This window comes from Phaenicophaeus curvirostris, chromosome 17 (assembly GCF_032191515.1).
Source record: "Phaenicophaeus curvirostris isolate KB17595 chromosome 17, BPBGC_Pcur_1.0, whole genome shotgun sequence".
NCBI lineage: Eukaryota > Metazoa > Chordata > Aves > Cuculiformes > Cuculidae > Phaenicophaeus > Phaenicophaeus curvirostris.
In genome coordinates, this window is record NC_091408.1 from 15,126,875 (window position 1) to 15,154,834 (window position 27,960).

A 27,960-nucleotide genomic window follows, 5' to 3' on the forward strand; every position below is an offset into this window, starting at 1 on the left:
GCAATATGCCAACAAGCAAATATGTATTTTTCACCAAGAGAAATGCACGTATGTTCACAAATAGAGCTGGGATTTTATTCGGAAGTATATGCAATCAGAACACTGGCACGGCCCAAACCCAGCCTGGCGCGTTAGAGCAGTCACTCCGGTGAAGTAGCTCCAGTCCTGGAGTGTCAGCTGGCACTGAGCGATTCACTGGGAGAGAGGATGGCTGCTGTCAGTCTCGTGAATCCTGGCACCCGGGGAACCAAAACACTACTTGCTGCAACTGTTGGGAGACATCACATAATTTAGAGGAGTATTTTCCTAACACAGCCAAATGAGCAAAACAGACCTGTTTGCAGCCAGCCAGCTGTAATGAAAGTATTGCTCACAGTTTTGTCACAAAAAAAAATACCTATGTTATAAGTTTTAATTTAAAAGGATTTACCACACAACAGTAATTATCTTTAACACAGGTAATTTGTGTTGCTTTTTGTATTAAAGTTCAAAATTTCCTATTGGCTAGTATTTACATACCATAAATATTTATAAAATGGTGAGGAAAACACAGTGCAAAAGGATAACGCTGTTATTTTCTGAAAACAAGCTGCCTCTTAGTTTCTTGTTCTTATTACAAATTGGATATCACTATTTAAAAATAATTAATATTTCTAAAAATATTACAATCCAGGATAAACGTCAATTTCTCAAGTGTAACAAAAATATGTTTTAAATATAGGCGGCTGTTTGAAGTACAAAATATTGCTGCTTGTAAAGTGTAAGATGGTTGTAAATCTACTACTGACGGTTTATAAAAATACAAAACAATTTGCATTTACTGAGTGCATAATTACATATTAGTGCAAACAAAAACAAAGCATAATTGCATTCAAGAGAGAATTGTCAAAGATTTGCAGAGGTACGTAAAACATGAAATCTTTTCAGAGTCATGCGTATTGACCCCAAATCTCTATTAATCCTCTCCAAGCGATCTTCCAGGGCTTCCTAAAAGAAACAGTAAAAGAAAAGAAAGGAAAAAAAAAAAAGGATTTAATAACATACAACAAAATCTGATGTTCCTTCTAAAATGAAACAACTACTGCTTTTCCTAGGTTAGGACTGGTATCCTTTTGGACACATTACTGGCACATGTAGGGCCAGACCTACACACCTTTCATATTATTTTAATGTACGTGTGTGTATTTGTGGACTGTTGCCTTTTTTAAAAATCGTTTCAAGTATTTTGGGTTATTTTCCACTTGATTTATGAAAGTGCATGAGATAAACTTGACAAGAATTACAACACGCGGATAATTAGGGAAATGCATTTAGCAACCAGGTGACCACTGCCAGGAGTGGCAGTATTGGTTTACTGGAATGCACTTTTACTTTCAAATTTACTTGCAAAATTATTTCAATATCAAGCCTTGAGATGACCATTTAGGAAATGCTGAAGTCATAGGCTTCCTAGAGACCTCTATAATACAACCTTGAGACACTTTTTTTCTGAAGAAGGCATGCTCCTGTATTCCACCTACACTACTCCCTTTTGCCTTCCTATTTTCTTCTTTATACTTGCAAGCAGATAAAAACAAACCAAATGAACAAAATCTGAACTTTGCACTTTCTTCTACAGCACAACATCCTCTCTACAGCTTCAGGGATCTATTTCATAGTCACTGCATTTTCTTAACATATTGCCTCTATCAACCACTCAGTGTTATTGCAACAACACACTATTCTTGCAGTAATACAGAAAAACGCATCCTGTGTACAAAAAATAGAAGATATAAACAGTCTTATGGAGAATACATACTATGTAGTAAGTACATATATACATATATAACACATCCTTTTCCTTTATATGCATACATATATGCACACATTCACACAAAAGAAAAGTCATCTGTTTGTGGTTGGGGCAGCAGAAATTAAATGTTTGCAGAGTTAATTACTCTTTTCTGAATCACTTCCATACAAATTATTCAGATTGTTTTCACCTTTTACATAGTAAGTCAGAATGTGTTCATAATTAACTTGAAGTAACTTTTCCATTATCTGCTAATGCAGTTAAGCCTAGAGAACATCTTTCAGGCAGATTCCAAGTTCAGCCATATTCAGGAACAATTCTGAGTAGTATGAAAAAATTCTGACAGTAATCACCCTTACTATAGAGCAGAACATTAATTTACGCTGTACATCCTCAAATTGTGGAAGAGCAACTCAAGAGAACAGTCATACATAGAAGCTTTTTCACCTGATTTAATCTTGCTTGCAAGGTCAGTCTTCCACCAGAAGAAGGTATTCGACTCAATGCAGCCTCAATCTATTAACAGAAAATACTTCATCTGTAAATGCCAGTTTCAAGAGCAAATACAAGCCTTCCTAACTCATCTTACAAAGAGAGGAGTGAGGTGTAGAGATTACAGATACACAACCAGTCCTGTTCTTAAACACTAACTTATGTTACCGTGACACTGTGCCATACAGAACCGATGCAGAAGTCAACATTCATGAGCAGACCCTCTTAAGGATACTTTGAACAGAGCACTCTTACTTGCCAGAATAACCTTCCTTGTTTGAAAGGCTGATTTAAAACATTATCCATCAAGGAAGAAAATAAATTCACTCCAACCCCTTCCATTCACACTCTGTTTATGTTAAATTCCTTTAATGAAGCCAGGGACAGAAAAGCACCAGAGCATGGGAAGTAGAGCAGGGAATGATAATGGCATATTCCTAGGGTATCACTAAAAATAGTGCATGAATCTCAGCCATGCGCTGCAGACCTATACAGCTGCATGCCTTGCCTCTCATATAACAATTATGTTTTGTTGCAACTTTGAAATAAAAATAATCTTTGCCTGTTGCTTTTCTTGAGTCAGCTCATCAAAAAGCCTCTCTGTTTCAGCCAGAGTCTTAATCCTTGCTGCGTACTTGAAGTCTCCCTCGAAAGGTGTTAGCGCTGGCTCATATTTCTGTGCTATGCTCCTCTCGTCCCAAGCTGTTGCTCTCTTCATCCCAGTATTGACAGATTCAGCGCAAGAGGTGTGTCTGATATCTGAATGCTGCCTTCCTATCAACAAAATAGGAGTCCTCTTATTTGTTTTGTAATTATCTGCAAAATTGTGACATATGACAGAAAAAGAGACTAATAACAAGAAAAGCAATGTGACCTTGGAGGTACATAAACTGAGGAGAGGGACTAGCAAAGCTTTGTTAAGCTTGCCTTAAACGAACTTCCCAGAAGAGTGCAAAACACTTGTATGGGTCATCTTTCAAGTGATCTTTGCAACACAGCATACTTTTTTAGTTAACAAACAGATTACTGTACTAATTAAGAATTACTTTTACTGGTACAACTTTTCTAAATATCACCAAGTAGCCTAGTTGTCATAAAAATACTCATCTAAATAAACACATCAATAAAAACAAAAGCAGAACATTGTGACCAGAATTACAAAAGTGAGAAAACATTCGGTTCAATAACTCATTTAAAACATAGGAAGCAACTGGCTTTACTATAGTTACTCCTTGCTATCTGTAATGCAATGTTTAGCAATAGAATTTTATTCAGATCAGTATGTACCTCCTAATGTAGACCCTACTAAGATACTCATTGCATAACTGACTTAAGCATAGGAAAACATATTGCCCTTCTTTCCCTATTTACCTTTGTTGTTCCACTGTGTTCATGCACACAAACCCATACATAAAAATAAAATGGTGTATGAATGGCATTTCTCTGCCTACAGGAATAAATCAAGATTTAGAGGATTTTTTGAAGTTGTACTTCATAAAGTAAAGTCTCAGCTTTCTATTTAAGCAGCTGTTACAAATGTGCAAGAAATTATGGTAAAAAAAGAACAGTTTTCTCCTCATTCTGACAGATTACCTTCTGTGTCATCTACTGAGAGAAACTGGAGCCTTTTTCTTGTATTATTGTGCTGCAGAATAGATGTAGGACCAGTTTCCAGGTCATCTAGAAGTATATCAAATCTACAGAGCACGAAGCACACAATTACTTGCCAGAAATCATGTATCAAGTAATACAGTATTTTTGACTTTTACACCATCTGGTTAAATAAGCAATTACTTAATAAAACACTTCTATCCCACAGGCATAGCAAGTCTTCTGATTACTGCTTACAGTACCACACCCCAAAACTCTCTTGTTTGCACACAGCAAAATATCTCCTTCATGTGCCTTTCCTTCCAAAGCAGGCCAAGCTGCCCCTCTCAAGCACACCAAACTGCCATGTTGTCATCCACAAGAACCGTTAAAGTGGTGCTAGACATTCCTACACTTTAACCTCACAGCTCAGTATGTTCTCAAACTCTACAAGCCTTGCCAAGCAAAGGTCTCTCTAGAAACCACATTATCTAATACAGTTAGCAGAAAGCTGAGTTTATATTAATGTGCTAGAGGTGCCATGGCAGGTAGGTAGATACTAGTTTCAACTTTTATTTACACCTCCTGATAAGTGGCATGTAGATCTGGACCTACTCCACAGACCAATTCTTCTGTAACTTCTTTGTCTCAATCTTGGCAAATGCTGAAGATGGAAAAGCATTCTGGATTTTTTTTGCCAGATTTCAAAAAGTAAAACTTAGCTTTACATTCAGAAATCTTCACATGACTCATCTTCTAGGACTTTTAATGAACAAGAAACAGCAGGAACAGTATTAAGCCTGCATAAACATACTGCTGCTATAATAACGACAAGAACACAATTGTATTCACAAAACTGGTACCTTGTCACTGTGTTTTCATTTTTGTTAAGCAAATGGCTAAATCCAGGAGAGAGGTTTTCTTTTGGAGATCGTTTTGGGCTGTACGTCACAGACACCGGTGCCAACATTATCTCTCTTCTTGCTGCAAAAGACAAACTATGTTTACCTACCTAAAACTTCTTCCAATGCAGCGCTCATGATCAGATGCTTACATCTTAAAAGAATGCTTTACAAAGCTGTCTATGTGTTTATTCTAGTTAGATGAAAACTGCATCACCACATAGAAAAATAAAGATAGGGTTTCTGCATTATTCTAGCAGTCTGAAATAAATCTCGTCTATAATCATAGAAAACATGAGAGTTCCAAGTTAGTTTTCACTTTTCTTTCTTCTAGAGCAGCCTTTCATTATTTGCTTCTACTTTTTGAGTAACACAAACCAAACTTCAGAAAAGCACTTACTTGGAGTGCTATTTGATTTCCTGTTTGAAGGAGGAAGAGACGATGATCTCTGGCCAGAAGGGGGGCTGTACCGTTTTGGTCTGTGTTGGTCTTTACCTTTCTCTGGGGAGCGGTTAGCAGCTAGAGAAGTCTCAACAAAGCCAACAGTTTGACGTCGATTTGATGTTTCTAATTAAAAGGAAAAAGTTGTTATATTAGTCATTCTTTTTCCATACAAGAACTCACCAATACTCTCTCACACTCAGTTTTTACTGTACAAAGACTGCACTTAGTCTGCTTTACATCACCATATATGTGCTGTTTTGCTCAAGCCTCGCTTCCTGCTCACCATATTCACGAAACAAGAGAGTTTAACTCATGACAAAGGATGCTTTGCAGAGTGTGGGGGGGAACTGATGCTAAATAACACTGATTTAATAAAGAGACAGTGGAAAGCAGGACAAAAGCATCTTTTGGTAAAGAGGGTTGAATACCCGCCTGAACCATTATACAAGTATTTATGAAATGCTTTCTACTTACAAGGCTTCTTGAATCAATGCTGTTAGAAAAGCTCAGTGCAGTGCTACATGCGCCAGCTTTCATAACAATATACTGATACACCGTTATGAGAACAAAACTTAAACAGATGTACAGCCAGCCAGAGCTTTATTAGGACTCCATTAACTGCTTATGAATACCAAGTTATTCTTAGAAAAAGAACATTAATTGCTCTCTAGCCTGAGACCTAACAGCAAACTTGGCCTTCCCTCTATTTTAAACAAGTCACTTATCTATATAATTTTGGATTTTCTTAGCAAAATTCCAGAAGTCTGCATGCTAAAACTGTTTCTATCTCATCATTCAAGCCTGATGGACTTTAATGCTAAGAAAACCAAAACCAAAAGACATAGAAAGATAGAAAAAAACAATAAAAACAAGTTCAGGAATATAAAAATAAAAGTTACTAGCTGTCGTGTCGTCTTTTTCTGTCTGTGTACCCCAATCTTTAAATGCTTTTCCTTCTTCAAGTTCTTTAAAGGCTTTTATAATCGGTGCTTCTGACATCTCATTTTCTTTCTTTTCTATTGTGTTTGTTGAAGAGCCTTCCTCAGAGAAGTCTTTTTCAGGAGGAGAATGGTGCCTTAAAGAATGTAGGGTAGTGGAGGGGAAAAAAAAAAGGATCAAGTTTTATTTATTTTATTTCCTATACCCAAATACTAGCTGAATAAACAAAACCTGGAGAAATTTAGTTTGAAATTTAGTCATCAATGCAAAAATTTTAAGGGTGTTTTTAGTTTCAGATAAGAACCTCAAAGGATTTTGTTACAGATAATTTCAGAATCTGAAGTTGAACATGAGCTAAATTTGGTGACTTCACATGTTGTTAGAACTAAATAAATTCTGACAGAGGCTTTAGAAACTTTTGAGGAAGAAGGCAAACCACTGATAAATTACATTGTAAATTACACCAGAAGCTTCACACTGGTGGAAGGCTGCAGCTAACCACTAGAGCTCACATCCAGTACAACATGGCACACGGTGTCTGGACTCAGTAGAACTGGACACAACTCAGAGGGAGTAAAGACAGCGGCATAAAATGCAGTTGAAGCTTTCTGATATTTCAAGGAAGGTACTGAAGGATGATGCTGCTTGCTTCATAGCAGGTTGGTGAAGGAAGAAAGCTGCTTTGGTTTTAAGGAATAGATTCCGTCTACAACATTCAGAATTTTTTTGTTTAGAACTCTAGTTAACAAGTACTAAAGCTAAAATAGTAATCTAGTCAATCCTGGATAAAATTATTTTTAGAAGTGTTCAACTTCACAACATAGTGGAGACTGAAAGAAACCAACTCACCTAGAAGGAATGTAGGTTTCCTCTAACTTATTATCTCTAGGGCTCTCCTGGACTTCCAGAGGCTGGCCAGTGAAGATGGAATACTCTGCCCCTGGTATCAGCCATTTTCGCCTGCTGACATCAGGAGTTGACAGTTTGCTGTGGGAATAAAAAACTTCAACATTATGAAAGGCTTTGGAATTTCTTTTTGGTTTTCATTAAAAAAAAAAAAAAAGTCAATTCAGCTATTTATTCTAGTTAAGCAGAAACAATAACACATATACAATAAACTTGTAAATACTGCGGAAAAATAACTTTTAAAAACATATTTGTAAATAAAAAATAATTTTAAAAAACTATGTGTTGAGGTTTCAATCTAATTTACATGTTAGGCTCAGAATGCAGAACTCGGCAAAGATCTTCTTCCAAGTTAATGTGCTTACTGAGACCAAGGTTTGATTAACAAGTAGTTCTCAACCAATTGAACAAAAACCTTTTGGTGCAGATTACTCCATAGTTCAGAGCATCTGACTCCACATTTCCCTTTGACACCATTTGTTAGAAAAATAAAAACCAAAAAGCTCAAACAAGAAAACGACACTGTTGATAATCTGAGAGAGATAGATACTAACTAATAAGCATCAATGAGTTCATTATTATCTTGAAACGTCAAAAGAAAATTGTGAGTTTTATATGCAGGAAAGTAGATGATAATTAGCAAAGAGGGTTCTTGCTTACACGAGACATGAGCCCTGACTACTATTCTGTAAATCTATCCTGCTGTGCATTCAATTGGAACGAGGCTTTCTCTGAGCCTTTGAGATCAGCAAGGGACAGATTAACTTCCAATCCCTCTTGGCTTTTACATCCTCCTCCCTGGTGAACACAGCCTGCCATGTTCAGGTCTTGCTTTTCTCTGTTCACTGTTGAGGGATCTTGTTCATAAACATTAAAACAGCTGTAAAGAGAAATCTCTCCCTGTAATATGTTAGTACATAAATCACTTGCACCTGCACAATTATAAAAAGTCAGGTCCCCCTCAAAATACCACTGTTCAATATATACAAATGGACATCCACAAAACACATCACATTATCATTTTGTGCTTCCCAGCACCAGTGCTGAACTGGCAGAAACAATGAAGAAGCCATAATAAAGCAATAAAAAAACAAAGGGTGACAAAGCTTTTCAGGTCTTTAAATATTAAAAAAACCAACCAAACAAAAAAGAACCCCAAAAAAACCACAACACAAGACAACTTCAATTTCCTTAACATAAATTCACAATTAAAACTAAAGTATGCATTCTATTTCCACTCTACTCTCAGGATACCTGTACAAGCTATGTTTAGAAACATAAGAAGTAGTCAGCCAATCAAATCAATCACAAAGAAAACCTCAAATGTCGAGTCAGACTATTAGATTTTATTTCCAAGATCTTTGTTGAACATGGGGATTGTACTCAGCTGAGCAACTGAGACCTATCAAATGCTCATTTGGGAAGACTAGAGAGAGTCTGCCAAGTCACACATACATTATCCAAAGTAGTTACTTGTTTTTAATAATTACTTGGCATGTGAAGTTTCTGGATTACGTTGTATGTTTAATCCAGTTTAGACTACAAACTGACATCAAGTTGATCCATCTTTAGCCAAAACATATCAAAAAGTATTCTAACATACATAACCTGGTTTTACATTGTTGGACTATTCACTTACTTGGCACAAGAGATTCTTAAACGACTTTCAGTAACATGTCGACATTTCAGCGTGTTTTCGTGTTCCACCTGCTTGAGCTGAGCTTCAAGTTTAGAAATTGTCCTAATGTGGAAGTAACCAAGATACATTATGAGATTATTTAAATGAAATAAAAGATACATCATATTTCTTAGAGCTTACTCATTTCTATTCAGATAACCTGAGTGAAGCCGAAGAACAAGAGCAAATACTATATTTTTATCTACATATGTATACAAATATGTATATAAATATGTATTTGAATTCCAAGTTATATAAGTTAGGTGGCCTAGCTAGACAGACACAACCAGAAGACATTGTCATGGATCAAAGCATTCACCTCAGAGGGGTTGGGGGAAAACAAAACAAGAATATTTTCCCTCCTTGAAATGATGTGCTTATACAAAGGTCTCCCTGACTCTGGATTTAACGAGTGCCTCCTACCCTGTGTCACTCGGGTAACCCCACTCATCTCCTCCTCCGGCTCTTCACATGATTTTCCCCTCTCCCACATACTGCAGTCCACATCTCCAGCGAACTAGCCTTGGGCAACGCAACACAATCTTAGGCATTCCCCACTTAAAAGAACAGAAATATAGGGTTTTGGAGCTAAAAATAAAGAAATCTCATTTTCCACTACAATTTCCTCAGTCTGGAATAGTCCCAAGCCAGCAGCACTAAGAAACAGGCAGGAAAACACAGATGCACCAATAGAAATACTTGACTAAACACCATCATTTCCTCAACAATCCCAATAAAAAATGAAGGCAGAGTGGGTTTGGCTTCCTCTCATTCCTCTCTTAAATTCTTCCTATTCATTCTTTCTGTTCTTCTTTAAAAAATCAGGTGATCTGAGCTGAAAAAAAAAGGACTGTGACATCTCCTGAGTATCACATTTGCTATTTTTCAGGTTTTGTCTGAAGACTCTGCACAGGTTAATGCTTGGTGGCATTGACATTTGGAACTAATTTCGGTGTGAAACTTGTAGCCACGTTTCTAGAAGAATCATCAAAAACCATGCATAAAAAAAAAAATTGTCTTAACAATCTGGGTTTCAGCCGCTCATATAAAATTATGGCAGCACGTGCTCCCAAAAGAAGCCCAAAGGGAGATGAATGACATGAAACATCACCTCATTATAGTTCTACAATGTCTGCCCTAGAACCCCCTCAGATGTTCTCTCTTCCCAAATCTCTACACTTTCCTGAGCAAACGTGCTGTTTAACAACCTCAACAAAGAATGGCTGAGAAATCCCAGGCTAGAGAATATATTTATAACAAGAAATTATTTTGATGTTTGATGGTCAAACACGTCTTGCTTAGGGCCCACATAGAAAGTATAAAGCTCCAGGGATTTCTGTTCTCCCAATCAAAAAATAGATTCAGGTAGCATGAGGGACATCCACAGGAGATATTATTCCTGCTCTATACATGGAACACGTTTCTGTCCTTTACTCATGCCTAGGAGCCATAATCTTGAATAGCAAACTCCCGCCAGCATCCTCACTCCTGAAAAGCAGGACAGAGACTGGTTAGCTGAAGATGGGGGCTCCTGAGAATTCAACTGCAGCAGTAAGAGCTTGAGCAAGACTCTGGCTGATCTTCCTGAGTGACAACAGTCAGAAAGGAAGCAATTAATTACATCCCACTGGAAGGGACTGAGATTGATAAAATAGAAAAAGCAGATATCCTAAAATAACAAGATTTTTACAGGGTATACAAAAGTAACAAAGCAACATGAAATGCTTCATAAGATGCAATTACACTTGCAAGATATACAGCCTTCATAATCTAGGAGCAAACATTCAGAGCACAGCCTACATTTCATATTGTTAAAATTGTAATAAGACAGTTTCCCATTTACCTTTTCAAATCAGAAATCTGCATGTTTGCATCAAGCAATTTGTTTTCAGTTGTATTTAATGTATCCTACAAGTACACAAGGAAAAAAGGTAAACAGCCTAGAAACTACACAAGGAAAAAAGGTAAACAGCCTAGAAACCACACAAGTGTATTAAAAGAAAAGTTAGTAACTCTACACTGGTCTTGAAGACAATACATTAAGTACACCTTTCTATTTGAAAGGGAGGGTGATTCAATTTCTTTGGCTTTGACTTTGCAGCCTTTTTGTTGTCTCTGACTGGAAAACATACATTCCAAACTCCCTCTTTTCCCTCCAGGGCTCTAATGATGTAGTAGGAAGCACTCAGTTAAAATAAATATGGATCTTTCAGTTTGATCTTTTTCAAAATACTTAAGTTTATTAAGTTAATTAAAACACCAAATATGCAAAATGCATAATAACATGCCATAGAATTAACTAGCATGTACTTACCTTTACTCTTTCATGTTCTTTTCCAAGGGACTCATATTCTCCTAAAAGCTAAAACAAAACCAAACAAAGAACACAAAAACCCACACTGAGACCATACACAAGTAACAGTTCTGTTGACTGCTGTAAAATTATCTGAATCATTTCTCTACAGCATGCAGAAGCCCTACAGGGGATACAGAGTGTACTTTAATAGTACTTCTTAAGTTCTTGCACCTTCCAACAAGAACAAAAAGTTATAGGCAGGACAAGAGGAGACAGAGCTACTTACACAATGTATTTCTAATTTTCAAATTATTTCTCTCTAAAGAAAGCGAAGGAGTTAAATGAACTGATAAAATTAGTCACTGACTTCAATGCTGACTTTATATTTTGAAATTTTAGTTGTAAAAAAGGAGCCAAAGCATGAAATAGCTTTCCCCAATCCATTTAAATATTCCATAAACCTACGACTGAAGAATCAAAGAACAAATCCTTTGATTATTTAAAATCATATCACAACTTGCTAAACCTGTTATTTGTGCGACTTATAAAAAATTCAGTCCCTCACCACTAAGCTTAAGAGAGAAAAAATAACTTTCTAAAATGATTTCCTATAATACCTCTAAAAATAAGATAAGAATACATGGAGTAATAAAATACGTGTGCCAGACTATGACAAGTGTTATCACATTGAGTGATGCTGCCTTAAACAATTGGTTTTAAATATCCGCTAGGCCTGCAGTATCACCTACCACCTAGCCAAGAGTCACCCAAATAATTTCTCTTCTCTTAGTTGTGCGTCAAGACTTCATAATGGAAAACTTTGAGTAGTTTTCCAAAACACCCAGGTCTTGCCATGTTCTTAACCTGCTGTGCAAATGTGAACAACGTTGCCCATTTTCTTACTTACATTTTGAAACATTTTACTTTCTTCTTTTAGTCTTGTATTTTTATTGTCAGATAACTTATAAGCCTTTTCAAATGCTTCCTCTAGATCTTTAAGCCTTGATTTTAGTCGACTGATAGTGTTATCCTTCTCTTTATTATTTGTGCGCATTTCTTCAACACGTTCTTGCAAAACTTTGGAAGCACTACTGGCTGCATAAAAGCGTTCCCTCCAATCTGCCTGTAGGAGGAAAAAAACTCATTAATTATAATGCTTACCTAGCAGATTTTTTATTGCAGTACGAAGTATAATCTAAAGCCATCTAAACATAAAACAACAATACATCTGTACATGAACTAAACAAGATTTTTGCTCATTTTTGTGATGTATAAAAAAGAATATTAAAAAAAAGTATTTTATAGGACTTAAAATATCCAGAGGTTAGGCCTTTAACCCCAACTGACCGCCTTGCTTCCCAGCACAGAAAGAAAAGTTTTAAAAAGGTGGAATGGATTAGTCCAGCTGTCATAACAAAATCCTTTGACCAATAAATGCATCTACGCAGTCATGAGCAAACTGTTTTGACCTAGCCAGAAGGACTGTATGAATATATTTTGAAAGAAAATATTTTTAGCCCAGTAAAGATGAGATTTGCTTTTATCACAGCTTTTATCACTTTCTCACAAGAGAAAGTAATTAAAACAAAATAAATTTAAAAAAAAAATCTAAGGAGAAACATCATAAACATATCGCAGTATCTCACTCTTAAACGTTGTTGGATCCCTGCTAACCTGGGAAGGTTGTTCATAAGCAAAGTGATGATTATTCAAGGAGAAACTCAGCTGGGAAAGCCACTGGTGTAACATATTGGCTGATGTGACATATTAAGGAGAAAGGGTGAAAATAGAGAAAGATATGGAAACAGATCAGCTTAGTAACAAGTGCATTTTCTTACTCTTTTAGTGAAAAAGCAACTTGATTTAAGAACGTCTACTTACCACTTGCTTTTCTAGCATATTATTCTTATTTTCAAGGGCTTTTATGCGAGCACTCGCTTCATTCAGAGCTGCATCTAACTGGTCACACCTATTTAGAACACAAAGATTACAAAAATCTCATGAAATTTTAAAATACTAAATCTACATTTTACAGTCTTTTTTCCTTCCTCTTGCATCCCCACGAGTTCTCATGCCCAGCCTGTGACCTCCACCCACAGTCTCTGCCTGTTGCAGCGAGCAGCCAGTGTCTCCGCTCAGACAGGCTGTGGTGCTCATGGTGGGCAAGCAGCAAACTGGGAACATGCACAGAGACTCCAGATGGCTCAGAGCGTAAGAGCTGCAGAAGCAAAAGCAACCGAGATGCACCAGAGCAGAGCTAATTGATGATGCTGTGTGATAATTAGCGACAGACATCTTACCACAAGCTACTTTAACTCAATAAATGACTGCTCGAAAGTCACTTTTAATAGCTAGAACACACGGGTGATGGAAGATTATTACTAAAGAATCTCAGCTACTCACACTCTTTTTCAATTGTTCTGAAGGGTACACATTTTTTAAAGTATTTTAGCTGTCTGCCTTTACAATATGTATTTTGACTGGCAATAATGACATAAAAATTGCATCAAGCTTCTATATATAGCAAACATTCAAGTTGTGTCTAATGGAATGTATAGGTTAGGCACACAGACTGCAGTAGTAACATCTGGTCAAAGACCACTGACTGGCGTATTGGCTTTACAAATCTAACAGTGAGTTCAAGCACAGTCCTGTATCATCTGTGGTTTTAACATGAAAGATAAAGAGGGACAACGTTCACCAGAATGACCGGTGAGCATTATCCTGCAACAGAGATACTTCCACCAGAAATCGCTTGGGATTACCTCAGTCTGCTAGCTTTTATTGAGCAAAGCTTATTCTGGTGTCAGCAAAAATCAGGTCAAACAAGATCTCTGTTCCAAACATCACACTTGCCTAATAATAATTTTAAACTGATCTTAAACAGCTGCATAAAATAACAAAAAATTTATATTTAATAGGAAAATATTCATATAATAAATGCATGAAATCTTCAGAATAGAAGAGCAACATAAACATTTTAAGATATTCTAAACAAGCATAGTCGTTTTTAAAGTGTAAAGAATGCCATGTACCAGAGGAAGAGGACAAGAAAGGATAAACAGTACCTGTCAGCAAGACTTTGATTGATTTTCTGCAAGTCTTCAGATGAAGCAGTTTTGTGGCTTGCCTCTAGCTGCTGTTTTAAACTATGTAGCTCAGATTCATAGTAGGCTCGTAGATCAGCTATGTGTCGAGCATGTTTTTCCCTCAGGTTCTGCCTAATCCTATTTTCAAAATTAAGAACAAAGAAAATGCCAGCTATCCACATCACCATGCACTGCTGTAGTCACTCACATAATGAGTTCAGCACATCTCTCTTACACAACTTAATTGCATTCGTATTAAAGCAAGAAAAAGCTTCATCACATAAAGCAGGGCTGTAAGACACCCAAGGCTTGCATAAAAGTCTTCCTGTTAATACGAATATTTACAATAAATACAATACAAAGTTTAACTCTCTCCTCTCCTTTGCAATGCACTAGAAACTACACATATGACTTTGAAATTCTCTAACCAACTTAACTCCCTCACACAGCCTATGAAGAAAACGTGTTTTTAATGTATAAACAGAAACAGACGAAGCATTAAAACATAGGACATTGCTTTGCCTCCTAGTTAAGACTTTGACATCCAAGGAAGACAGAGAATAAATATTATGCCTTAGATTAAAATAGTACAGTCTAAAGAAGATTAAATAACACAGTCTAAAGAAAGACAATTGCAAGAAGGAGAGAATGAGCATTCTATTTATACACCATCTGTACTGCAGGGGGAGGGGAAGAAGATGAAGGAAAAAAAGGAAAAAAGAAGCAGCAATGTCAAACTATGCAAACAGAACTCACATTTTGCTTATTTTGCTAGTATTGTGAAGTTTCACTTCTTTCATGGAAGTACCAACTCTATGACACTTAAAAAAAAAAAAATTATTTCTTACTTCGACATTACCACAGGATCTTCAACAGATGTCACCGAGAGACTACGTTCTGGCACACTGTTGTCAGCACTCTGAGTAACAGAAGATGGAGTTAGAGTCAGTGTTTCCTCCTCAGTGTCAACTAAATTATCATTATTACCATCTCTATATGCCATTGGAAAGGGACAGATGGTCTTGTTTTCATTTTGGAATGGGCGATTTCTCCAGAGGTCCAAATGCACAGCTCCGCTGCTGACAGGATATTTCAGAGAATCATCTAGCTGAGATGAATTACTTGTCTGTGAAAAAGAGTCTGTGTCACAATGACTTGAAAATCCGGGCTCCACCACAGAGTCTGGAGAAAAAGCAGTAGTTTCTTCAGGAACATTGAAGAAACAGCATCCTGGGTTCTGCTGCCCTGGTTTCACATGTAGGGTTGGGTCCAACGTCAAGATCTAGGAAATAAGTTATGATGCTAAAAATATTGTGGTTTAACTTTCGTAGCCCGAGAACATCAGCAATCTATATAATATATTATAGGAATTATATTGAATATTACTACAATAATTTAGTAGTGATAAGCAAGATGAAGGGACCTGTAACAGCCTAGGTGATGATACATATTCACAATGTTTGCAACTTGAGTTTCTTAGTTTCTATTAAGAATAAAAGACCTATCTAAAATAAGTAGCTGTCTACAAAACCTTTTACTTTTCAGTTGCCTACGTGGGACTATGATGTTTGCTTGTAGGTTGAAACAATGTATTTGAAAAGTTAAAAAAATCACTTCATGGACTGTATCAACATCACAGATTAGCCATCATTTCTGGATTCTGTAGAAGACTGAAAGCTGTATAAAGAAACAGATATGATGAAGAATATTTCCACATCCTGTGCTTCTATTTCACGGGTGGAATTAACTTGCCTAGTGGGAAGCAGCAAGAAACCTGCTTCTGTGACTGCAGCCTCAGGGCAAGCAGATTCATCCCTGCACCATCCTCGAGGCTGCGAAGAAAAGGTGCTTGTTTACCCAGGGTATTCTCAGAGGATCTTTTCAGCTGGATCTCTCCCCAGTCTAATACATCACACGGCAGCACAAACTGCTATTCCAACATAACACTGGAGGTGGCAGCAGGGGCCAATTAATACAAGACCAGTCTGTAACCAATTACGTGTTTCAGACTAGGACACAAAGTTAAGAAATTAACGTTACCTGTGGTGGGTGGCTTGACTGGGAAGAAGGCATAAAATTCTGGTCTGGCAGCTGCTTATTTTCCCTTTGTCTTCTATGATAAATATCCTTCAATGATGACAACTTCGTTTCATCAGCAGGCAACTTCAACAGGCAAAATCGCCGTTACTCTCCCTGAACACAACCCTCCATCCTCAATATAGATAAGCAATTTGTGGGGTGGGATTAACTAATAAAGCAGTTCAGAATGGAAGGCAGCTTTATTCAATGCACCCAGTTTAAAAAAGGGTCTTTAATGAGCTAAATACACCTTTAATACACTAATCAGTTTCTTTTCACCTCCTATACATACAATTTCTTTAAAATGACAAAAGAAAGTTAATAAATTCCTTAATAAATTATAAAAACAGTGGGGATAAAAACAGAATATGAGTGACTGAGATAACAGAAGAGTTCACTTCGCGAGGGCCGTTTCTTTCCACTGTAGAAAAAGCAAAGATGACAAGCAACTATAAGACACCTTTGAAAATACATACAAACTTTACCTGATCTGGTGATACTTTTGTGGAGAAAACATCAGCAAACTCACTTCTATAATTCTCTGGTAAAGAGTGATACATCTCCTTTTCATTCAGCTTCCAGTAGGAAAGTCCTGATAAGAAGAAGCATTGAAAGAAAAAAAAAATTACAAGTTTCAAGCTCACAGCTATAGAACAGGAATCCCAAAGTCCATCAGCAAAATGTTACTTTGTCAGCTAACAAGAATGCTGTATTAATTACATGCATCTATTGCTTAAGGATCGCACTAAAGCATTTGTTACCAGAAGTTACAAAAATCCTGATGCAAAGCACAAGCAGCATAATCAGTATTACAGCACACAGCATCAGTAATGAAAGCTATAAACGAACGAAAACATATTTAGTCTTTGGTATTTAAAGAACAATCCTCATTTACCACAAACTTTTACATTTCTATTGATTCCAGTACAGCACTTAAAACCTGTATTACCCAAGGAATAATCCTAGACAGCCATTTAACACTACAGACACTCCAGTTTTGTACTTGACAGCACTTTACAGCATGCAAAAAGCAGACTACCAGGAGTAAGAGGGATGGCACAAGAGGAACAGACACAGTCTCGATCCCACTTCAGTTTCTTATATGAGTCCCCTCTCAATGGGTGGTGAAAAAGAAATAAATTTACACAGTTTGCAGGGCTGCATCTCTGTGCCCCTTTTTGTAACTGAAATGAACCCACATTGTTGTAATCAAAATATGTGAATTAGTTGTCTGGCTTTCACAGAAGAAACAAAAAAAATCCAAAACAAAACACCAAGACCAAAAACCACCTCCACAAAAACAGCTCAGCAACCAAACCCCCAAAACCACCCCCAAGCACACCTCACACACACATCCCAAAACATCAAAAGCAAAATCAGACCAAAAGAGAAAAAGGCTATGTTACACGTTGTTATTTTGTTCTTGTCTATTGACACAATTATTGAACCACACCTTGTCTTACAGGAATCCTGCCTCTATTACCATGCACTCCTGTGATTACTACACCAATGACACTAATATATGAAAGATCATTTGATACCCTACCATGATTATGAAAGAATTTTATACACAAAGCTCAGCTTTAAAACGTTGAGAAATATGAAGGACAAAAATTGCTGCATGTCTTACATCTGCCGGCAGTGAAACACAGGAGTTACCGTCAGTTTGAAATGTGAGAGCAAGAACAGCAGAAATATGTTCGAAGTATGAAATACTTACAGAAATATGTATCAAAGTTTAATAGCTTGTCAGTGCTCAAACCCTCCTCACCGCCCCAAAGTTACAGGAATGTGTTCTTGTAAGAGTTTTAAAAAACAAGAATTCAAAAGAAAAGGAAACTTAAGAACAATAACTATACCTGAAGCTTCAGACACTAAGGAATTTGGACTTTCCTTCGGTTGACTGAGGTAAAAAGTGTAAGGTGGCAAAGCAGCATCAGTGAGGTTTGTCTAAAATTACAAAAAGAAAACAAACTTGAGGAAAAATCGCAAAGCAAGAAAAAGAAAAATATCAAGGATATAATTAAAAAAAATGCATGTAAATGCTGTCAGTCTTCTTAAGCAAAGAGATTAAATTTAATTATACAGCATGTTCCAAACCTTTACAATTTATATTCAGTGCAATCACAGCCTAAAGGGGAACTAAGCTAAGCCACATGGTTAAAAGATATTTATATTTTCCAAATCACGTGCCTGTCCACTTGTGGAGCAATTTTGTGATTAACTGCTACAAAAATACACATTTCAGAAAGTCATCAAAATTCTCTTGCTCCTTAAGAGGAGCAAGTACATAGAGGGATGACTTACCAACAAAGTGTTATTCTTTCCTCAACCTAAGACTGGAATTTGTTGCATTCAGCTGTTATGACTCTACCCACTACACATCAGGAGGTAAGCACAGTCTATCATCTCAAAACAGACAAGAGACTGCACACCCTTCTTCTCATCACTCCAAACTTCCTAAGCACCCTCCCAGCTAAATACAGAAACAACTTTGAAAAGGGTGGGGCCAACACTTGGAAAAAAAATCCACATAATTTACAATTTGCTACAACTGTCCTTTTCCTCAGCCAAAAGAAGAAACTACGTTGATACAACACAGTGATACAAGAGCAAGTGAGGGCAGCAAGCTTTAAAGTGTGCACCTCACATTGCTCTTGTTTATCACGCTCAGGGCTTTTTGTTCCATTAGAGTAGCTGAACAGTCACACTACGCGGCAAATTCATAACAACCATACAACTGAGGACTGGAACAGGACAGCAACCACTGAGTTAATGGAAGAAAAAAAATTAGAACTAAAGCTTTTCTAGTTTTTGCATGAAGGACCATCTCACCTCAAGGCTATTCTCTCCCTTTTAATGTTTTTATTTAGGTATTCTGCTTTGCCTAAGGAGGAAGAAAGGAAAATGAAGGGGTATCAACTGAATTGTTACAAATGAATAGAGAGATAAACTTATTTTCAAAAGCTGAGAGAGAAAAACAACAAACCACAGCAGATTAATTAGACTCCAGGTTTGAAATAGCCCCTTACAGTAACATCTTGTTTCCACTGACAACAGATGATGAGAGACAGCAAGTCCCAACAGCTCCTAGCCCTTCTGGATCACCCTCAAAGTGACCACAGGAAAGAAAACAGACCATGCCTTGAATCAAGTGATTCTTATTTGCTAGTTCTCCTATTCTCTTGTAGATGGAGTCATTCAGAGTTTCAGGAACTATTTCCTTAAAAATAGTACATGGAGAGAGGTTTGTGACAATTCATCTACTATAAGTAATGCTAAAGCTTCATGGTTACGTGAATGACATTTACTCATACAATCATGTTGCATAACATCCTTTTGGATCAGAAATATTTTCTGTGATGAAACTTCCCTCCCCCAAAGAAGCAGATTTGTGGACATACACGCTTATTAACTCAAGAGTATGTTGCGGGGGGAGGCTGCGGAGACACAAAGAAACTTTTTTCTCAAAAGAAGTATTTTGAGCCAATTCAGCAATGACAGCAACAGGCGTTAACTACAAACACTTCTAAAGAGCCAATTACATTTCCTGAATGTCTCTTGTGGGAGCTGGTTACTCCACTGAGCTTGGAGGAGCCAAATCGTAGTCACACACAAGCATAAAAGAAAGTCTTCTTTCATAAAAAAATACAAAACAATATAAAACAACAGAAATCAAACATTAAAAAAATATCCCTGCAACTTAAAATCCCAGTCTGGAGAAACACTATGTGTCCTAAACAAAGTAGCTAATGCCTCCACACACAAACAGTTCTGTGTACTGAAAGAGATGTTACCAGCCAAAATTAAAGATATGTCCAAAAATTTGTTATGGAAACTATGACTGCCAGCCACCATAATAAGGTTCAACTCCAGGATTCCTTGTAAAATTACAGGGCCCAATAAATTACCATGACCTGAATAATTAACTGAGGATGTGACTATTATCTCTATAAGGAAAAAACATGTCCCGCTTAGGCAAATCAAGACAAAAATAAGGGAAGGAATAAAACACTATAAAACAGCCATGTAAGTATAGAATGATGCAAGAAGTGAACTCCGCCCATGTAAACTTTAAACATATAAATGGGAACATCACTACTCAAATGTTTCAAGTATGAAAGCACATTCTGAATCAGAACATACAACAACACTGGAAAAATACCAGTGACAATAATAAAATCAGGAAAATTACATAAAATAAAAAGATACCTACATTCTCAAGGGGTAGTTTCTTCACTTGCTCATTTTCTTGCATAGAGTTCACACATACTTCTTCAGCATTTGTTCTTTTTGGTTGGTTTTTTTTTAACTTTTGTGCCCATGACGTTAAAGATTTACTAGATGGTAAGAAACGCATACATATATCATCAGTACATAAGGCCTTTTCAGTGAAAAACATTCTTGAATTGAGCTTCTCCAGCTCTTTGTTTCTCTGAAGTCCATGAAGCGCAGCTCCTCCTCTCACGGAACATGAATCAAATACTTGAATAAACCCCAACAGAATGGAGGAAGGAACGTGTATCAATGAGGTGATCATCTATCTTATATGCTGAAGTAAGACATTTCCAAACTCAATTCTCTAAAGAAAGCTGGTTTATTATCTACTAGGAAAATGCAAGTTCATTTTCACAATTCTCTCCCCAATAGAGAGAATGCTTTTATCTCCACAAACCACTATCAGAGGCCCACAGGCAACATGCTGCCCACAAGATCTTTGACACTGCTCGTGACCACATGAAGCCACTGTCATTACAGCTGACAGGGAGAGTGAAGGAGACTGTTAAGTTATATGTGACCAAAGCAGTGCTTGGTCAGTATTGCTGCCAAATCAGCTAGCCAGTCTTCAAAAAAAATCTTGGTAGACTCACCCACCTACTGAACACAGCAAAAAACCAAAGATCAACCAAAAAAAAAATCCAACAGAAAAACCCAAATGTGTTCAGCTGTTGTCTGATACAATTTATTACTGTAATGTAAACATATAAGACTCGTTGAGCACAATAGGAAAATATCAGTCATTAAAATTGGTAATCAGCACCTAAATTTCTGGTGCACAGATAAACACTATAAATAAACTGTGTCTTAGCTGAAATTTGCAGTAGAAAGTAGATTTCATAGTTTCCCTCCCAATGTATCTACAAAGATAAGACTGCAGATACAACTATGTATTACACAGAAGTGTGAGGCTGAACTTTATCTACCAAGCAGCAGAGTACTTTTTACAATCAAGAAGCTCCATACCATTCTCGCACGTTTCCAGCTAGCAGCAGCTGTTTACCGAGTGGGGACTATCTACAATAAATTTAACACATTCAGGAATTCTATCACTTACCTGGCTTTTTTTCCACATTGAGCTTCATCAACTTTATGTTCAAATTCAGCAGGAAAAATTAAAGTATCATTCCTTCCTGATGAAAAATTTTCCTCTATTTTTTTGGGGAAAATTTCACTTTTATTTTGAACACTGGCTACAACTGCACCACTTTGCAATACTGCTGCGTCACCCTGTCCTTGTGATGTTTTCTCCATGCAGTCTGTGCAGTCATTAACGCCGTTAGATCTGCTAGGGTTCAGTTCGGAGGCAGAAAGAGTACCATACCCACTATTCATTGAAACGTCACTTGCAAAACATTCCTGATGCAGATCAGAGGCATTCAGCTGACTTTCTGCTTCATTAGATCTAAGTTGATCGACGATGCACTCATTTCCTTCAAAGATTTCAGAACTCATCCCCATTTGACTTTCTGGGGATGAAAAAGCGTCTGTAAGCTTGGCTGGCAAACTTCTGCTCTTGTTGGCACCCCAGCTGCTGGTCTGCAGTCCCACCAACTGCCTTATCTCATCCTGAATCAGCTACAGAAAAACAAAAGGCAAAACTCCTATGAGATGGTGCCACAAATCACACTTATATTTTGAGGCATCTTGGATTCAATTTATTAGTGAAAGAATTAGAGTACTTATATGAAATAGCCCAATCATTTCAATGTGTAAACATCTCATGCATGAAGTAGATAAATATACTGTGCATAACAGTAAAATGTGCATAGTAACAATCCTCAATTCCATGCAGTGAATCACAGGTCTCACGAATAATTTATTAGTGTAAAAAACCACACATGCATGTATTCACTGCATGCATTCAGAACTGTAGTTACCTACCAGCCAGCTAAAAACTAGAAACTCTCTACGTATGTCATTAGAAGTGCACATAAGTCTTACCAGGTTTAGGTCTAAAGGAACCTATAATTTCGGTATACATTTTTAAAGATTGCAAGGATGTTTTAATGGAAGTATAAATCATCACTCTATTACACTAATAGGAATAATGTACCTCTGTAAGATTATTTGCACAAAACTCGACTTTAATACATCGGATTTAGATAATACGTTATTAGATAGTCCAAATAATATTAATACAAAGATCTACATTATGATGTTTTGGTATCTGATGGAGTGGAACAAACCTATAGCTAGATCATTTGAAGAAATTTAACAGGTCACTTTCTCTTTGGTCCGCAAAGCCCATGAAGAGCTATTTCAGTATATTAGATCAGTAATTATGGGGTTTTTTTAACTTTTCAGATGCACACTGGAAACAGCTCTGAGAAACAACCCATGCTTTTATCAAGGGCTATGAAGACCTCACGCCAGTGCCCATGGCTGCATCCTTTGACCAGCAATCAGCACTTCTGCTGAATTACATTGAGATTACTGAACTTACTCTACACATCGCAAGATCAAAGTATATCAATGTTTTGAAGAACACGCTTAAAACTATTTACTTCAGGAGGATTAAAAAAAATGTTTTTTCACAGAACTACAGTAACTCACATACAAATAGCAAGTGGAAAGCACAAATTGTACAAAAATAATTTGTTCCCTGAAAGTAAGAACTAAAAAATAGGACCTAATTTCAGAGGAACCTACACGCAAGGATTGTTAGAATCCAGCCTCATGTTTTACTAACTTGCCGTAGAATTAATGATTGAATTTCAGCTCAGTTTTTCTGTGCTAAAAAACCCCAAAACAAATTAACCCAACAAAAAAACCAGGGATGAAGTATTCTGTCATAACAATTTTTTTTGTTGTGCTAATGGTTTCAATAATGACTGCAGCAATCATTTTGAATTTTAGTTCTGTGATTCAGCTCTGCCAAGGAAGGTGGGAAGTGAGAACAAAAGGGAAGAAACAGAACTGTGGTGGACAAAAATCAAACTGACCAGATTCTCTGCTGACATTTAATCTTTGTCATTAATACTTTGTGCAGTGAGAAGTAAAAGGCTACTATTTCAATTCAATAGCACTTTTACTTCTCTTTGCATAGTTATAAATAATTCCAAGAAAAATGGGAAAAATAAGACAATATTTCTGTAGAGTTTTGGAATTGTATGTATTTTTTTATTTTAAATCCTCTTCAACCAAGCCTGATCTTAGGATGATCCACAGGTGCTGGTAGTCTGTTGTTGGCACTCTTGTCTTCCAGCATACAGATCACAAGTCGAGGACTAACCCCACTGATTCCAAAATGAAATCAAGGTCTTTTGATCTATTTTTTCATATAGACGAGGAAGTAGTTTTATAAGCACAGTTGGTCTTGAAACGCAGCATAGTGCAAGCCTTATCTCAGAATCACATCAATGCTAATGCAGCATCTTGCTTTTCTACCTCAAATACTGGATTTCTGGTTTTGTCTTTTTATTATTCTAATTAGAGCATTGAGTTGCCTGCATTTCATCATTTTCACTAGGTCACTCATATACTATTCTGTTCTATGATTCTATGATAAGTAACTCCATCTATTTTATTTAACGCATTCACTCATACAACTGAAGGCAAGTAATAGCTGTTGATTCTATATTTAGTGTGGCAATTCACGCAGTTAGTAAATCCCTGCTGGTACCACAAACTCAGCTCTTCCAGAGGTAGCCTTTCCTATTAATAAATTAAAAAAAAGGGCAAAGCCAGCACAATGGATTAGTCAAAACTATGACTAGCAACAAGTGAATCAAACCACTACAGTGACAGGAAGGATATACAAGGGTAAGGAAACACCGGTGGGAAAAAATAATGAGATGGGAGGGGGGAAAAAAAGGCAGGAAGGGAGAAACAGGAGATAGGATAAAAGGACAGTACCTCTTGTTAATTCAGTTCAGGAACTGTTGTTTACTACTAGTGTAGAGGGCATCGGGAAAGGGAAGGGAAAAACAGCAACCAAAATTATGAAGATATTAACTTATATATATCGAATTACTGCCTTTTATACATGCATACACATTTCTCCTGTTCTAATAGATAAATATGATTCAGGAAAAATGTCACTCTCAATGCAGATCATTTTTCATCCTTAGAAAGGAGATCATTCAACTGAAGGGTGAAATAAGCGTTCAGCTATTACACTGAATGGTTTTGTATGCTATATACTGTCTAGCCCAGGAAATGACAAGTCGCATAATATTTTCTAAAGAAGAGAAAACTATTATGTCTCAAAGTTAGAAATTATACAATCCAACAGTTAATAAAAAACAGCTGGTACCTAAAAACACCCCAATTATCACATGGGCATTCTGAACCAAACATTTGTGAAAACAGTAACTGAAAACAAATAATCCAAGAATCTTTACTTCTGAAATGGTTCCCACCAGTGACTTTATTAATTAGCCAAGGTGTCTCAAATACGCACCCTGTAAATCAGCATTCCAGTCATCCACTTCTTTTAACTGCCCGTCTGATATACTGACAGAAAAACTGAGCAGTGCCAGAGACTGTATTATTTTAGAGGGGCAGAGGGTAGAAAAAAAACCATTCAGTCTAACCTGCTTACATGAACAAATTATTACTCACTTGGATTTGATGGTGGAACTGCTCTTGCTGGGCGAGTATTTGTTCCTGACATTGTTTTTCCACCAGTCTCAATAACTGTAGCCACCTTGTCTATTAAATCACAAAGTAAAATAATTAAAGCACAGCCATATTGCATCTCCTACCTTTTACTCTAGCTGCAAAACAATTTTGCAATGTTATACTTGGCGTTGACATAACAAAGTTTAACAACAGCACTGCTGTCGTCCACCCCACCATACATGCAGTCCCCTATTCCATCATTCAATGGAAACAATTCACTAGAGACATATTCTCCTAAAAAAAGGTCCTTCTAGACAGCAAGGTAACACACTTCTACAACTTAAGTTTGTTTAAAAAGAAAACAAACGAAAATAAGCAAGGGAAGAGAGTTAGTCTATTTAAAAAAAAATAATAATAACATTACTTAAAAGTAGAAAGAACTGGCAAGAAAGGTTGATTCCAGTACAATAAATTGTAGGCAGTTTTAAAACTGATAATTAAACATGTTTATGTCCAGTGAACCATTCATTTCAATAAGAAACTCTCCCCTTCAGCAGCCCAGCTAAAGGCCACAATACATGTCTATTTAGTCACAAGAAGAAGATAACTTAAAAAATCCAATATATGGGGTTCCTACAATGCAGTAAAATCTGGATTTATGCTAATGTTTACGGAGGCTGATACGATACTTAAAGCATAGGACATGGACATAAAATGCATGAGCCTAGACACAAAAATATTTTCTTGAAGCCATTAAAGAGCTCCAAAATAAGCATCTGTCAAGAGACAGTTTGACTGACCACAGACAGGAAGCTCAAAAATTCTGCAAGAAAAAGCCCACGATGTGGAAATCTGATGTTCCTTATGGAGACTAAAAATAAAGATAAAATTTCAAATATAATAGGACAAAAACAACATTAAAAAGGGGTTTGAGACATCAAGCTCATTGAACCCACGTTACAATCTTTGCATTGTTTTAAATCTGGAAAAAAACCTGTTTATTTACTCTATTTGTACAGATGATAAATTCAACTAAAATAGAACCTAAAATAGAACAACTAAAATAGAAAACTTCTATTTCTAGGTTCACTTCAGACCAGTTTGAAGCGCTACAATTTTAACGGTTTAAATTTTTCAGTTCAAAGACTTGCTATCTTAAAATACTGATATTGACATCTGTATTGTAAAACAGTAAAATAAAAAGCTAAGATAAAATCATAATAAAATCCATCCACCTGATTAGTTCATACACTATAAAAGGATTTGTCCTATCATGAAGAATAAACACATACATATATAGAACTTACTGCTAAACTATATCATCATTAGGCCTATCTTCAAAAATGCAAAGACGATGCATTAATATAATTTATTTTTAAATAGACGCTAAGATCAAATACCTCACAGTTCTTCGCGATTTCTGAGTCAGCATTTCCAACGTTCTGGATATCTTGCATAAAAGAGGCAAGCAGCTCAACAGAACCTGATGTTAACGAGGACCTAGCATTCCCTGAGTAACCAGAAACTCCATTGGGACTGGATGAGGGACTTCTAGTGAAACATGAGGAAAAACATTTCAATTATTTACCAATGCCAGTTCTCCAACACAGTGGCCGAAATATCACACCACATATGCTATACAGCCGTAGAAGAATTATACACTTAATTTACACTGTGACCATCATCGTGCTGAAAAAAAACCACCTGACATTGGTAAGAATGAGGATATTTTTCAAGAAAACGTCAAAGACTCCATTGCATGCTTCACTCTTTTCGTACACATTACTAAAATGCAGTAGCTTTCCAAGAGGAGAGACAGAATAATCAGCACAGATACTACTGTGCACTAGTACAAACAGCAATAAACCCAGTTTTTCAAATCTATGCATGTCTTCACAGATTCCGAGATCAGAAGCTTTCAGATTTAAGAGACTTGTAATTCTTATCTGAACAGGTCAGTCAAGAACCTCTCCTCATCTGACCCCTTAGGCCATTCACCTGCATTTGCCCTTCTTATTCACCAAGCATGGAACAGAAAAATTCAGTTCCTCTAAGTTGCTGTTCTCTGCAAGTGACTTAGCGTAACGCGTGATCTTTCCAAACAAAGGTCTCTCACAATTTGTCACACCCCTCCACCCATTCAAAGAGACACAAGGCAATGGAAGTAACTAAGCTTTTAAGGGACAATTTAACAGTTCTTCACTAAGGAAGACACCTGCAAATTTAAAAAAAATATATACATGGTAGAATATTACATATTATTTCACCTTAGCACCAATGTTACTGTAAAAGCATACTAATTAAGCAAAACAAACATAACAAATGTATTTTTTAGGAAGGCCTCCAGCACCGTACCTGTTACAATTCAAGTTACATACAGAGCTATGAGTATTTCTGTCATCAGAGCCTGCACAAGATGAAGGGATTTCTTGTGTTGTATTCACATCACAGTTTTCCATACCTTGGGCTCAAGGATGACATTACCCTGAAAATACAAAGAAGTAAGTCACGCTCATATTTTAAAAAGCCGTTTGACTCCATTGTTCAAAGAAAAAGAATTGGATTAAAGAGACAGTTGTCTCAGCCAAACCACCCCAGAAAGAGCCAGCATTCCACAACTAACCTTTCTTCCTAGTCCCACAAGGAGCTTGCAAACTGGTGCTATTGACTCAGCCATGTACTTGCTGGGACTGCTACAACTTAAAGAGATTCCTAGCACTGCATCACACACCTAGACTGAGCTATAACGAGTGTCTGAATCCAAAACGTTCCAGGCAGAACAGTGTTGTTTGGTTGGGTTTTTTTTAAATCTGAGGCTCTACAGATTTATTTTGAGAATTCCAGTTTACTTAACCTGCTGAACTGGAATCTGTGCCTGCACTGGAAGAAGCACACCCACCAAATCATA

At 36.8% G+C, this 27,960-nt stretch overlaps 1 protein-coding gene across 3 annotated transcripts; it reads right to left on the bottom strand.

The window, feature by feature from the left end:
• Positions 1-49: 49 nt before the first annotated feature.
• MPHOSPH9 (M-phase phosphoprotein 9) lies at positions 50-27,537 on the bottom strand. Of its 3 annotated transcripts, XM_069870658.1 has the most exons (23): positions 27,408-27,537; positions 26,453-26,603; positions 25,053-25,142; positions 21,544-22,064; positions 20,425-20,548; positions 18,068-18,158; positions 16,694-16,800; positions 16,170-16,292; positions 14,978-15,411; positions 14,109-14,267; positions 12,922-13,009; positions 11,948-12,163; positions 11,059-11,106; positions 10,588-10,652; positions 8,706-8,807; positions 7,010-7,147; positions 6,121-6,296; positions 5,177-5,344; positions 4,738-4,858; positions 3,878-3,981; positions 2,847-3,058; positions 2,240-2,308; positions 50-987 (listed from the first exon to the last, which is right to left on the bottom strand). In XM_069870658.1, the coding sequence occupies exons 1-23, from the start codon at positions 27,509-27,511 to the stop codon at positions 886-888; spliced, it is 3,513 nt and encodes a 1,170-aa protein (XP_069726759.1). In that variant the 5' UTR covers positions 27,512-27,537; the 3' UTR covers positions 50-885. The 3 variants fall into 3 exon arrangements, with proteins under 3 accessions (XP_069726759.1, XP_069726760.1, XP_069726761.1); XM_069870659.1 differs by lacking the exons at positions 26,453-26,603; positions 27,408-27,537 and adding an exon at positions 24,345-24,380 and having other exon boundaries at positions 25,053-25,144; XM_069870660.1 differs by lacking the exons at positions 26,453-26,603; positions 27,408-27,537 and adding an exon at positions 24,345-24,377.
• Positions 27,538-27,960: the final 423 nt, after the last annotated feature.

What these genes read in the sequence shown, in the direction of transcription:
- MPHOSPH9 (XM_069870658.1), bottom strand. Translation starts at nt 27,511, where the DNA reads ATGGAAAACTGTGATGTGAATACAACACAAGAAATCCCTTCATCTTGT. An exon ending in CAGATTTCTGATTTGAAAAG is followed by an intron (nt 8,808 to 10,587) that starts GTAAATGGGAAA and finishes CTTCCACATTAG; the next exon opens with GACAATTTCTAAACTTGAAG. An exon ending in GAAACCTACATTCCTTCTAG is followed by an intron (nt 6,297 to 7,009) that starts GTGAGTTGGTTT and finishes ACATTCTTTAAG; the next exon opens with GCACCATTCTCCTCCTGAAA.